Here is a 13,575-nt window from a genome sequence, read left to right as displayed (position 1 = left end):
TGGATGCTGCTGAATAGTAAGTTGATTTAGATCAAAGGATTTTTGTAAAGGCTGAAACCATGAGCTTCTTTCCACATCTGGCTGTTCACAAGGGTTGCTAGATTTAAGCTTAGGCCAGTAATGATTTTTTTTTTAAATTTTATTTTAACAGCTATATTTTGAAGAACTATGACATCCAGTATTTTTCCATGAGGGATATTGATCGCCTTGGAATTCAGAAAGTTATGGAAAGAACATTTGAACAACTGATGGGCAGGTAAAAAACTATTATCTGATTTGAACTACTCTTATCATCCACTTGTTGAATATCTACTTTCCTGAAAGTTATTTAAGTAAAGTACTCTTGATGTAAGGCAGCCTAACAGAACTGTGACAGCATCCAGTAAATAGTAAAGGCTTAGCACTGACTTTAGTCCTTGACTTCCACATCTTGAACTGGTACTATTTCACAGTCTCTGGCAAAAAGCTACAAGACAGGTCACATCAGTTGCTACAGTCGTGGCTCTGGTTTATACGATTTGTTCTGTTTCTTGAGGAATGCTGCATTTTGCTGCAGATCTTGCAGCTTGGCAAGATGTTTGAATCAACTCAGAGCCTAGGGTACACAGTATACTTTTAAAAATAGAGAGCAACTTGACAGTAACTTGAATTCAGCTGTTAGTACATGAGGTAGAAGCATTTGATGACTTCCTCCTTAGACTACGCTCACATACGCTGTCCTGATGACAACTGCCACTTTCAGTTCAGCCACGGGAGTTCACTGTAACCACCCCCTTACTGCAGTCTTTGCTAACCTTGTTCAAGTCTGGGGAGCCAGATCAGGGAGCAAATCATGCTAGCCTAGGGACACATGGAGGGGATCGGAGTTAGAAAGGGCAACCAACCTCTGACCACAGGGTAGATCAAAGCCCTGTAAAAGCAGAACAAGGTCCACGTATCGGCACTACATGCTATTGTATCTAAAGGTGTGTTCACCCTTCCTAGCTGCTGCTGTGCCAAGTGCAGTAGTTGCTAATCCAGATGCTTCTCCCTTCTGACCATCTGCAGTAAGTTGGAAGTACAGAGTCTACCACTTACGTAGCTCATCTGAGTGACAAGCAGTGCCCAATTTACTAACCTGTCATCGGCTGCCAGACTTCATGTAGTAAGTAACTAACTGACGTCCTAGGTTTGAGATTATCCTTCACTTTTTCATCAACTGGGCTGCTTACATGGCAGAGCTTAGAGACAGCCTTCAATATTGACCTGAAAAACGCAGAACGTCCCATTCATCCTGATGAACTGTCTATGAAATCCTCAAGGGTGGTGCTTCCTCCATCCTCTGTGCCATGCAAATCAATGTTTCAGCCTTTTGCCCTGGCTTTCTGTACAAAAGGAGAAAAGGCTGGATTCTATCATAGATTTTTCTACATTTTTCCAACAAAGGAGGCAGACACACCAGATAAGATCGTTAGAACGAAAGTACTTTATCTTCAGCCAAATGACAACCTGAGTGGATGCTCAGTGAGACTAGAAAGACAAACTTCTGTTTTCTCAATGTGCAGTGGGAAAGTTCTGAGCTAACAGATGTTTCAGAGTCCAAAGTGAGAGAGAGAGAGAGAGAGAGAGATTAAAAAAATCCTTTCCAAATGTATATAAGACATGGGGTATAGGACTTGGCAGGGACCTTTAGCATGATGGAGTATGATGCTACTTTGCTGATCAGCCTGGAGAGTAAGAAATACACATAGAAAAAGTTTTAAGGTTCTGAGATTGCTTTTCTTGTTTTATTCTATCTCAGGAGACAGAGACCAATTCACCTGAGTTTTGACATTGATGCTTTTGACCCCTCACTGGCTCCAGCAACTGGGACTCCTGTTCTGGGTGGATTAACTTACCGAGAAGGCATGTACATCACGGAGGAAATACACAACACAGGTAGGAGCTGACCAGCAGTACTGGACTAAGCAAGGACAGGACAAATTACAGGGAGCTCATATTGGTTACGTTTTGCCTGTTTAACTAGATCGTAAGATCAATGAGTCAAAGCTAAGGTGCCTACAAAGTCAGCGCAACCTTCAGTAAGGGAAAAAGTCGTCCTATAATTGGGCAATACCCCAGGTGTTGGAAACAGCTTAACCATCAACAACTTGAGCTTGCCAAAAGTAAATAAAGTACATAATATATTAACAGCTAATGCCAAAAATGACTTGGTCATCTCGTACAGTACTGTCCTCTATTCCTAAACACGAGGTGAGATGTAAAAATGGGCATCTGGAATCAAAATGGATGCAAACAATTTTAAAGTTTGAAGTTCCATTCTAGGATTCAAGGCTAACAAATCAAGCTTTCACCAAGTATACTGCAGTTGATTCACTCAATATATTGAGGACTTTCCTCAATATATTGCCATGGAGCTTTTGTTTAATGTGTTTAAAGAATGAGTTATTTGCAGTAAAAGATGGGAAAAAAAAAAATCGAGTAGACAGTCGATAGAATCTTGAATAGGATGGCAAAAAAATACTAGGTGAGACTTTTATATCCCCTAATTTTTGGACTGGGAGAAAACAAGATTAAAAAAACATTCCTCTCATAAGTGTATATGGAATATAAAACTTATTTTTTCTAAATGCTAAAAGCATGAATGATGGAGGTAATGACAATGTAAGAAAGAACCAAATTAAAACCACGAAGTTGCATCTGAGAATGATAACCTCATCCCTCGAGAGCCATTTGTACTTGCCTAAAGGGTAGAGCAGGTCACAAGCTCAAGTACCAGACTTGCTGCAATGAATGAAAGGCTGCAAAAGAAACTGCGTTAGAGATTTTGCCCTTTCTCATAGTCACAAAGCTGTAAATCACTTTCACAGGAATGCTTTCAGCTGTAGACATGGTTGAAGTCAATCCACTGCTTGGTGCTTCTCAAGAGGAAGTGAACGCAACTGCCAGTCTTGCAGTCGACGTGATAGCAACGTGCTTTGGGCAGACAAGGGAAGGAGCACACACTGCTTTTGATGAACTCCCAACACCCAGTTCTCCAGATGAATCTGACAGCAAAGAGCAAGTGAGGATTTAAAAATCCAAAGCGTTGGGTACATTGGACATTGTAGAGCTCTGCCGAGGCACTTGATTGTCAATACTTGGCAAATACTGTTAACTTCTCCATTTTTAAATAAACTAGCTTTTCCACTGATTGGTGGCTACTTTATTACATACCAAGATTTATTCATTTAGTTAAGTATATACAAATTGAGACAATAAAATATTTATTACCTTCTTATTAATCTTACCAGTAGTTCAAGTATCTCTCTGCATTTTCCTTTTACTCCCATTCTCTGTCTTTCTAGTGTCAGTACAGTTTGTTGAACATGCTGTCTCATGAGGCAGTTCAATCTCAGACAGTCAAAGGGAAGAGAGAGCCCATCTGGTTCCTCAACAGTGGGAAAGCTCATCTCCGTCATGAAGATTCATCTGCTGCGAAAGAACTTGTAGTAGACCACACCTCCTAGGATGGCTAGTTCCAGGATGATGACAATTGACAGCAACAACTTATTAGTGGTTACTCTAGAGTTGAAAAAAAAAAATAAAAAATCCAAGATAGCTTTTTTCCCCCTTGATTATGAAAGCAGATTCTAGATAATTCGATCACCATCTTACCTCCAATACGTATACTCCCTGTTCCAGCTACACCACAAAGTGCTACTCAAATAACTTTTAACAAGCAGAAAGGGACAAACTCAGTAGTTTCCTACTCATGTTTTCCTGGAAATTCTGCTTAAATCTTCTACTTCAACAGCAGCAGTTCTGTTCCTCTTCCCCACCCCACATAAGGCAGATCATTCTGCTCTACATGTGCCTACTCATTCAAGTAAGCAGAGAGGAAAGCATCAGTTCAACTCCTGTGCTAAAAACCCACATCACGGTGCTTTTACTTGCAACTGTGTAGTTGAAGTAAAACTATAAAATCTCAAAATAATAATGTACTTTTACTACAGAAAATGATACTGTTATCTTAACTTCCCTTAGCCATGGGTACAAAGGGAAGGTTGTTCGGCCAGAAGTACCTAGTGGAAATACACTCCATGAATGGTTTATAAGGATAATTAAACCATACAGTTAAGAAACTGTAAATACACTTAAGCAGCCAAGGCTTTAGTCATCAAAATAGTATATGGTCCGGCTCAGAGCTTCTCATACGACCATCTTAGCTACTCTAGGGCATTACTATAGGCTAAACAGATTTGTCTGTGTCAGCAGACACCTAACTCACTTAATGCTGCAGTGATTTGTGGCACAGCTTTTTCCAACCTGAGTAACAAGGGCTTGCATCTGAAATTACCAGTAGCAATTCACTGTAACTTGCTTATGTCCTCACCACAATTTATCATGCGAGATGATAAAGACATGCATTATCCTAAATGAGCAGCACAAATTCAGTAGTGTTCAATTACCTGTACTCCATTAAGTAATTACCAGAGAGGAGAAAACGCAAATTAGCATCAGCACATGGGCACACTTTCTGTTTACACATTCCTTAAACGCTCCCTGCAGATGCTCTTTTCTTTCTTTTTTTTGCCCGAAACCAGCAGGCAACAGTGCTACCTGCAGAGCGCTGCTCTAAGTCAGTCATGCTACTCACCTCCTGGACATAGAACGTAGAATCTTGCGACTCTTGCTCAAGTTCTCACTTGTATTCACCAACTAAGAAGAAACAAAAGTTGTCAGTTGAACAAGCATACAGCAACTCTGTAAAGATGCACGTGGACGGAGCTGGTGTTGAAATGCTGCCATTAATAATGGGACCAAGGCTAACCATATATTCTCAAAATTCAGAGACAACATTGTTCTCTACACATAAGCCAAGGTGGAAGCATTGTCTCCTTTCTAAGGAGGAATGTAAGACTTCCATGTATACTTTTCCCTTAGATACGTACAAAGATAGGCAATTTAAGATCGCTTTCTGCCCCTTTAGTTAATCTACAAATATCAGAAAGTTGGTGTTGGCTCCTTCATTAAATTTCATTTCATTATTCTAGTTGACACCAGAAGAAAACGATACTGGCGTGCTCTCCCCAGTGCGTATCTGGAACCGTTGGAAATGCTGTTCAATTTCTAGCAAAGAACGAACGAACCGTGTTGCACTGCCAGGTCTAAGTGACCCAGCGGACATGCGCTCTGAGCTGTTAATTGCTGATCCATTCCAGCTTTGTAATGCTCAGAAATGAACTGTCAAGTATTTCTTGGTCAGCTATTAAGAAGCACATAAGTCAGGTTACGGACAATTAAAAAAACTGTTGTCTCACAGAGTCAGGATTCATAATGTATGGCCACTGGAGGTCTCCATGTAAGATTTTGCTATTCCACTTCCAAACCTTCAAGGGCAGTGAAAGGTAAGCCAGGTCACTCATTTACCATCACAGACACCTGCCCGCACAGTTCCCCTGGAGTTTAAGCTATTGCCCTCAACTGCAAAACTGGCCCTGTAGGTACGGTACTTTTTGCACTGAGAGGGACTGGACCAAGAAAGACTGGGAAGAAAAATACCAAGTCCATTCAAAGCATACTGGATTTCCAATCTTTGCTATGAAAGACCAAGCAAGAAGAAAGTCTGCTTCCAGTTGGAATGTGTGTTAATACAATTCAGCAATACAATGCCTAAAAGGCTCACAATAAAAGTCACGGCTTCATGAATAATCTGTTGATAGACTGACATGCTTGAAGGACTGTCAAATTTTTTTATTAGAAAAAGAACAGACAAAAACTATACCTACAAATTTTAAGATTACATTTCCTTTCCTGCTCTCCAACCCAAATTTGGGAGCAGGGCAAATCAAATTCTGACTGAAATCGAAAAACTACTTAAATGAAAAAGCTAACAGGCTTTGTTGCAATGAGTAGAGATGACCCTCAAGAAAAGGGGTATGCTTTTTGTTTTGACTGAGTGTGCTTACTTGCCAACTCGGCGTCCCCCTGCAAGTCACCCACCTAAAAGCTTTACACTCAGGGTCCCTTGTACACATAGAAAATCCCATCAGTTTGTTACTTCAAAAATCAAATTCTCAGTTTTACATACGTATGTAAACAAAACAAATTAATTACTTAAAGCTTCCACAGCAGAAGCTGAGCTTCTTGACCCAAGGATGAGGATCTTGTCTGGCATCACTTTGTCTCTCAGCTAACCTACAAATACTGGAAGATTAGCAATAAAGTAATTAAGCTTCTACTAAATTTCATTTCATTAGAAGAACTTGCTAACTGCCTCCCAAATCTAATCCTTTACTAGTACCTCTAATTTTTTCATTAATGCTTTTTTTTTTTTTTAGCAGGTCTATAGGTCTAATATCCAGTCTTGCACATACACTGCAGCAGACATTTGGCCCTTCTACAGTAATTATTGTTCCTTTTATGAGCACAGCATAGAAGTGTGGGAGCCCGGATTTGGGCTCTAGAAACATCAGTTGGATTAGCATGTCTAGGGAGGTCTCCCAGAGTAAGTACTGGCACGCAGTTCCCACTAAGCTAACATCAGGTTGCTTCAATACAATGCCCACAGTTTCTCTGCTTACTCTGCTCTTGGTGCGTTCCAGTTGCTCCCGTTGCTCCCCAAGTTCTTCAATTATATCGGTGCCAATCTGATCTGTTTCAGCAGCAATTCGGTGCGAGCGCTCGATGCTCTGACTGGCTCGGTTCAGGCTGTCTGTTCCCTGGAGAAGCAGCACCCTCTGCGACTGCAGATTAGTCTGAAAAACAATGTATGCTTAACTATTAAGCACAAAGACAGAAATATTAGGCTTCTGACATATTCAAAAGTTAGGATGTGACTCCATAGGCCATCCACTTGCATTAGCTGTACATGCTTCTTATGTTAACTGATGTAGCCCGGCTAATTTTGAAAGAGTTCTTGTTCACATTGTAAGATTATGGCCAAATCTGCTTAAACCTTGAAAAAGAAGGACACACAGCTAAAGAGTTTAAACAGTTGCCAAAAAACATCTTTGCAACAATATACTTTTCCATCAAAGAACACGTACGTGAAAATAATATCTTTGCTTTTCTGATGCTCACTTTTCCTTCCATCCGTATCTAAATTCAGTCTTATTTGTGACTTCACAGGGCGGCCAGGGAGATCACTAAGAGTTTACTGTCAAAAGGATTAGGAACAAACAGCACTAACAGATGGACTGCTAAGTAACAGAGATCTTCTTTTCATGCCAGTAGCCTTGGCTAGAGGATAAGAAATGTTTGCTGACCTTGGGGTCAAAAGGTAGCTCAAAATAAAGTATTTTCTTAAGCTTCAGAAAGTCTAATCTACCACCGTGTCTCAGGTTTTAGAGGAACCAATCAAGGGGAATCAGATCCAAAATTTACCAAGCTACTGCAGAAGGAGATACTAAGGAAAGAGCCTGCCTCAAACCTTCCTTATCTACGGCAGACAAACAAAAAGCCCACCTCCAGGAGCTTTCTGTACAGACGACACCACTTTGAAGATAATAAGCAGATTGAGTCTCACTAGCTCAGATATATCTAAGTACAGCTGGTAGACAAAGAAATTGGTGCATTTCTTGCACTGTAGCAGCACATCCATAGTGAACCAAACACTAGAGGATGACTTCTTCTATTTTCTTGAAATTATTTACACTGAGATTGCTTAAAAGAGAATTCTACCAAAGAACCTATACAGTGCATGATTCACACACTTGGCTAGTTCTGGAGATGAGAACTACATCAGTTAACCTTTCTTCTCAGTTAGTAGCATCACTTTTGTGTTTCCACTGCTGTAGGGGAATGATTAAATGAAGCATTTCAGTACAGAATGTTGTGTAAGTTACTAACCGCATGGCATTAAAGGAGTCCCATTTTGATTATACTCATATCTTTGTTTTAGAAAAGAAAAGTTCTCCTTTGAGTTCCAGGTGTTCCTTCTCCTCCCTGAGATATTCATGTGACATGCAGAGAGATATACAGGGAGTTACACAAGCACAGAAGCTAAGTCGATTAAAGTAGAAACGCTGTAAACAATACATCTGGAATATTATTTTTAAACAATGACAGCAATGTTAAATAAAATTTATATCCAATTCTCACACTCTGTTCATTTTCTGCAGAGAAGATTCCATATTTTATATCGCCTTGACTTCCAGGGCCCAATCCCAAATCTGTGCTTCTCATCTCTCTCTGGAACATGGAGAGGTCTCTTCTGTAAGCCCGGATTTTGCTCATCATTTGGTTGCGGAAAGGCAGAGGAGCATACTTCAGTTCTTCCTCCATTTCCCGCAGCTTTAATGAAAGAAGATGTGTTTAAAGCACCAAATCTATTCTTAGCAGCAGCTATACTCAAAACTCACCACCAGATGAAGGAATTCACATGTTTTTATGTGATTGGGTGAGGGGGATTAACCCCAAGCCCTATACCCCTCACCTAGTATGGAATACACCATTCTGCCTAATGCTGTTCAGCCCACATGGATTTTCAGACACACAACGCCTCAAGGGAAAAAAAAAAATTAATTGCCAAGCTTAAATGCTTGATTTTTTCTGAAACGTCACTCTAACTTCAAAATTTGCAGTTCTCACTTTCATATACTTTAAGCCCTTATAGGATGGGTATCAGCTTCTCATCATATCTATGCAACAGAGACCTATTGCATACATAGGCATGGCACTAAATTCCCACTCTGAATATCTGGGCCTGGCAACCAGAGTTAGGACTTATAAACCCTGGGATTTTGGATGCATGAATTTTCACATCAACTTTTAGTGACAGTTGTTACAAATTCACAATGCTTAAAAAGCTGTCCAATATGAGCTCTCTCACAATATGAGGTCTACACCTCATATGTCACCTACACAGATACTCATCAGTAAAACCCAGTAAGTTAGAGGAATAAAGCACCAAGTTCAGCTGTGACTCAAAAACATCCTAACAAAAGCTTAAACCATAATGTCTTTCTTAAACAGACACATCACATGGGGTTTTTTTTGTGCTGTTTCATGTCACCTGCTGTCCAGGAAGCCTATATAATAGAGGTTTCAAATATTCAAGGTCCCTGATATTTAACCATCAGACTATTAAAGAAAGACCAGATGGGTTAAGACCAACACGAAAAAAGTCAGTAGGGAGGGGAAAAAAAAAAAAAAAAAGGCAGCACATTCTCTACATGCCCTCCCTACAATCTGTAGCAATTTTAATTGCACCTCTATCACTCTCCTTTGTTCAACAAAGGGAAGGTGATATCCAAACCGAGCACTCAAAAAAAAAAGGACGTAAGAATATTTGTCTATATCTCTGTGTGTGTGTATATATTCAACAGTCTTGACACAGATACATCTATCAGATCAATTGATCAAACATTAAAAAAATACAACATCTGCCTGTCAAAATAGGATCCATAAAGAAAGTAAAATTTGGAAGTACTGTATTTTTTAATGCATCAATATTTCAACCAGTCAGAAAGGCCAGAAGACTAGACTGATGTTTACCGTTTCATTTGCTTCGTGCTGTTTTTCATCAAATTCTCGAACGAGTTTTTTCTTCTCCTCTGTGAAAGAAAAAGCAGTATGTCAGATAAAATACAGAGAAATGACAACAGAACTCCAGCTCAATCCATTATAGACAAGGAAGCTGCCACAGATGGCTAATTACAGAGACACCAGGTCAAAATTTACCTCAAACAGGAACAGCCTGTTCTTATGACAACTTTTGGTTGTGGGGGGAGGTGGTGGGAGATAGCAGAAACCACCCTGCCAAACGCTGGCCACTACCTCTGACAGATAAAAGTCATTTTTCAAACCTTAAATATTTTTCTGACCTATTCTCCTCTGATCTCCAGAGAGAATTGCATGTCGAAAAAACATTTAACATGAAAGAATAACAAAGAGGACATGTTGGTACACAACTCACAAATATTTCTCTTTTTTTTTGCACACATTTGGCAAGATGACTGAAGGCTGAAACTGTAATTTGGATTTGAACAGAACATCAAGTCCATCTACATTTCCAAGCAAGCCCTGAAGTTCCTGGCAGATAGGAACTGGTAAATGGGATAATCATTCTAGAGTACTCAGAGATTAAAGATGCCATCAAGATATCACGTCATGTTCACAGATTAATGCCCAAATGCTTCCCTCTTCTGGAATGACATCAGTTGTTTGAATCAGCCAACAAAACTATACATTTTAGTTGTCTGAGGCGGTCATTTGCTAAGATCCCTGTATCTAGGGCTTTGGAGGCCAAAGAATGGGTTTTATCGCTGTTATTCTATTTTTAAACAAAACCTTACGACACGTATTTTGCATGTGCTAAAATACTATCATATCCCTCTAATATCCACAATCAATGAAAGTATAATTTTGGAACTCCCCTTATCTCAATGAAACAAAAATACAGGTTTTATAAGCTTTTGTAAAAGCACTGAAGATGACCACCAGAGGACTCTTGTAGAGTACTGCAAATGAAACTAATTCTACCAGAAGTCTGATAAATATGCACTAGCCTCATTCATCTCTCTCAGGAGAGAATAATTCAGTCTTAAATAAAATTTTGGGCAGCAAAAACCGCAGACCGTCATCTTGGTAAAACTCCTCTAATTTGATTAAACCTAAAGACAAAATTACAGACAACATTATGAAAACATCATTGCAGTAAAAAACTGACTTCATAATACCTTTTTGTAAATACGGTCCTCTGCCAAAGAAGCAGTTTTTAAACCACTGAGCTCTCTACAGAGAATAGGAAAAAATTCAAAGTCATCAAAACATTTTTATATAGCTCCTCTCATAAACACGACATGCCTAAGCCATAGGCTTTCCTTTTCCGTTCAAATTCACATTAAGCCCCAGGATTTGAGCTATAGACAACTTAAGACAGAACTAAAAACCATCATCTAAGAAGAAGCGATGGTCTCAAGTAGCGCACAGAATTATTGCGGACTAAGCTACATTACGACTGTTACTATATTACACACTAGCTGGTATCAGAAATGCAGTTTCACATCCCAGTTTATTCAGGAGGAAATGCTGACTTATGAGGTTCCTCAAATCACTCTCCTCAACTTCTTCCATAATTTGCCACCATGTACATTTGCGCTGATGCAGTTATTTGTGTAGCTGGGTTGCAAGTGAAATCATGGACATGCACTGCAGGAAAACAGCCTTCAGAAGTCAGCATTTTGTTTCATACAGGTCATTTCACTAATACGATTTAAGTAGTGCCATCTTGAAACAACTGCTGTCTCAAACTAACTGAAACCCGGTGCAGTACTGAAAAAGCAGTATTTTACCTTCTTTATGCCGCCTAAATGGATTAAGAAGACACGGCACTTATAAATGAGCAGCCAAAGAAATGCTAGTTTCCAAAAGTCAAGTAGCAATGGCTTGAGACTTTTTTGTCTATACACCAACCAGAAATCAGGCAATGTGGCTTGAAAGCATCATACTGGATCTGGCCTAACAGAAGTGCGCGAATATATTGAACAGTTTAATTCATATTGCTCTGGATTAAACTGTGACTCAAAGTACATTGAGAGAACTTTTTTTAAGGCGGTAAAAGTAAAAAGTACCTAAGCCACAGTAACATCACCCACGTACTCACCAACATTTAACTCATCTATTTCCGATCAGTTAGAAATAGATACAGCTGAAAAGCACAGCTAATTGATTTAGAGGAAAGTGTCTATATTTGAAACCGATCCATTCCAAAAAGAATGCCACCTTACAAATTTGGAAAGAAAAAAAATTGTTTCTAGACCTAGGAGTTTGCTACCTTGCTTACATAGAGTGAAACAGCATATCCAAACCTCTGCCCCTCAAAGCAGTCCCAAGGACTACAGATATTGTCTTCGCTCAATTCTGGGAGTGTGCCAATCATCTTAAAAGAGCGGGCAAGGTATCTTTTATCGCCTCCTGAAGTTTTCAGGATCAGGTAACTTGAAAAATAAAGACACACACACACCCCACACACCCTTCCCCCCCCGCTCCCCATAAGTACAAAAAGGAAACAAAGCACATGAGTAGAGTGGAACGCCTCCACCAGATAGACAAATTCCTGACTTATCTTAAACTCTCTTAGAAACACTTTTCAAAAATATTACCAGGATTTTTGCAGCAACAAATTTAAAGAATAGAACAGTCATATTAAAATTTCACAGCATGTCTGAAAAATCAGTTTGTAATTATTTGTAATCTGTTGAAAAAAAAATAAATCTACAAGCATTGCAAAAATTGCTGCCTGGAAATACTCCATTTAAGCCCATTGCTCAGAATTCATTGCTCAAGACTTCCTCAGTTCCATGGAGACCTGACAAAGTTTTACTTCACCATGAAACAACCACTCTCCTTTCTGCAAGGAAATAAGGATTTTCTACAAGAAATGGTATTTCTTCTTTTATGCTTTTTATTCTTGTTGAATGCTAGTGAAATTAAGTCAGCTCTGAAGTTGTCATTTGCAGCTTTGAAGATCTTTCCTGTACCAAACTTTCTGGAAACGCTGATGACGAGGACTATGACCCTGAAGTTAACTCACTGTTAAATGGAAAGCCAGGTAAGAAACATAATGTTAAGCTTTTCATAGCCTGTGCTATCTAGCACAGACTAGTATATTCTGGACAAACCATTTTTAGGATTTTACAGCTGAACACATAAAATTGATCAATTCTGGGAGAATGAGAAGACTACTGCAGAACGTGGCTGATGGCCCCTACTCATTCTTGTGGCACAAAACCTAAGCTGAGCTACAGCAGCTCATGATAACTGTGTATCATGTCTCTCACGTGAAGGAAGTATTTAGTCAGAGAGATTTGGTGACACTGGTAAAATTCTCGTCAGATCCCTTCTCTTTCCGGTTGTCAGAATACTCCCAAGTGTTACAAACTGAATTAGAAACACAATGCCAAGTCCTAGAGAGAAGTGTTCTGTCAGAGTGTTTTAGCCACTGGTATGGTATAAAGAATACCCATAAAATCAGGGTTTGCCTCTAATATAACTTTGTGTAGCTTGACAGTTTTTTCTAGTCTGTGGGTAGGTGGTGCACAAACCAGACTTTTAAAGCAGTCATTTAAAACACAAATCTTCTCCAGTAAGCCTACAAATGGTTGTGGACAGTTACGATAATAAAAACTGGGTTTAATTCTGCTGATGAGATTTTAAACAAGAGTCCAACAATGACCAAAAAAAGAAAAGAAAAAAAACCCAAAGCACAGTTCACCTAGAAGGAGCATGAAATAACAACTCCTCCTCAGAGGTGAGACTAAAGCTGAAGCCCAGCGCAGCAGCTGCAGTCTGCCAGAGAGGAGCTGCTCCAGAGGACTAAAGCATCACACCTGCCTCGCTACTTACACATGTGGGGCTTTGCATAGGGAGGCCCAATACTCAAGAACAAAGCCAGCAGAAGACGGCAGCAACCGAAAAATAACACACAGTGAAGCCAGACCTAGCAAAGCCACCCACCCCCTCCGTGAGGCGCCTATCGAAAGCGATGCACTAAATTCCTGCAATTGCCTCGGCAAACTCCTTCCCCACACGCAGGCTTTTATAAACGGACTTTGCCCCCCCTCGGCTACAAAACCGAGTTTATCTATGGAAAACCAGCCCACGCACCCC

The 13,575-nt window shown here is 39.8% G+C and overlaps 2 protein-coding genes across 2 annotated transcripts in view; one reads left to right on the top strand and one right to left on the bottom strand.

Annotated features, from left to right (window-relative positions):
* ARG2 (arginase 2) overlaps positions 1-3,268 on the top strand; it is a gene marked incomplete at its 5' end in the record, with an annotated part of 9,224 nt that extends 5,956 nt beyond the window's left edge. Inside the window, 4 exons of the mRNA XM_009707060.1 lie at positions 93-117; positions 152-256; positions 1,781-1,917; positions 2,850-3,268. Of these exons, the coding sequence (XP_009705362.1) occupies positions 93-117; positions 152-256; positions 1,781-1,917; positions 2,850-3,055 (473 nt within the window). The remainder of the gene's footprint in view (positions 1-92; positions 118-151; positions 257-1,780; positions 1,918-2,849) is intronic.
* On the bottom strand, positions 3,162-9,518 carry VTI1B (vesicle transport through interaction with t-SNAREs 1B; the record flags this gene model as incomplete). The annotated part of the gene is made up of 5 exons (XM_009707059.1): positions 3,162-3,543; positions 4,619-4,680; positions 6,546-6,719; positions 8,065-8,256; positions 9,460-9,518. Coding segments are annotated over 5 exons (584 nt in total), but the record flags the coding sequence as incomplete, so codon positions are not given.
* Between the last annotated feature and the right edge of the window lie 4,057 nt (positions 9,519-13,575).

The sequence above is a fragment of the Cariama cristata genome, unplaced genomic scaffold (assembly GCF_000690535.1).
Source record: "Cariama cristata isolate BGI_N322 unplaced genomic scaffold, ASM69053v1 scaffold15959, whole genome shotgun sequence".
NCBI lineage: Eukaryota > Metazoa > Chordata > Aves > Cariamiformes > Cariamidae > Cariama > Cariama cristata.
This window is presented reverse-complemented; position numbering and strand designations above follow the sequence as displayed.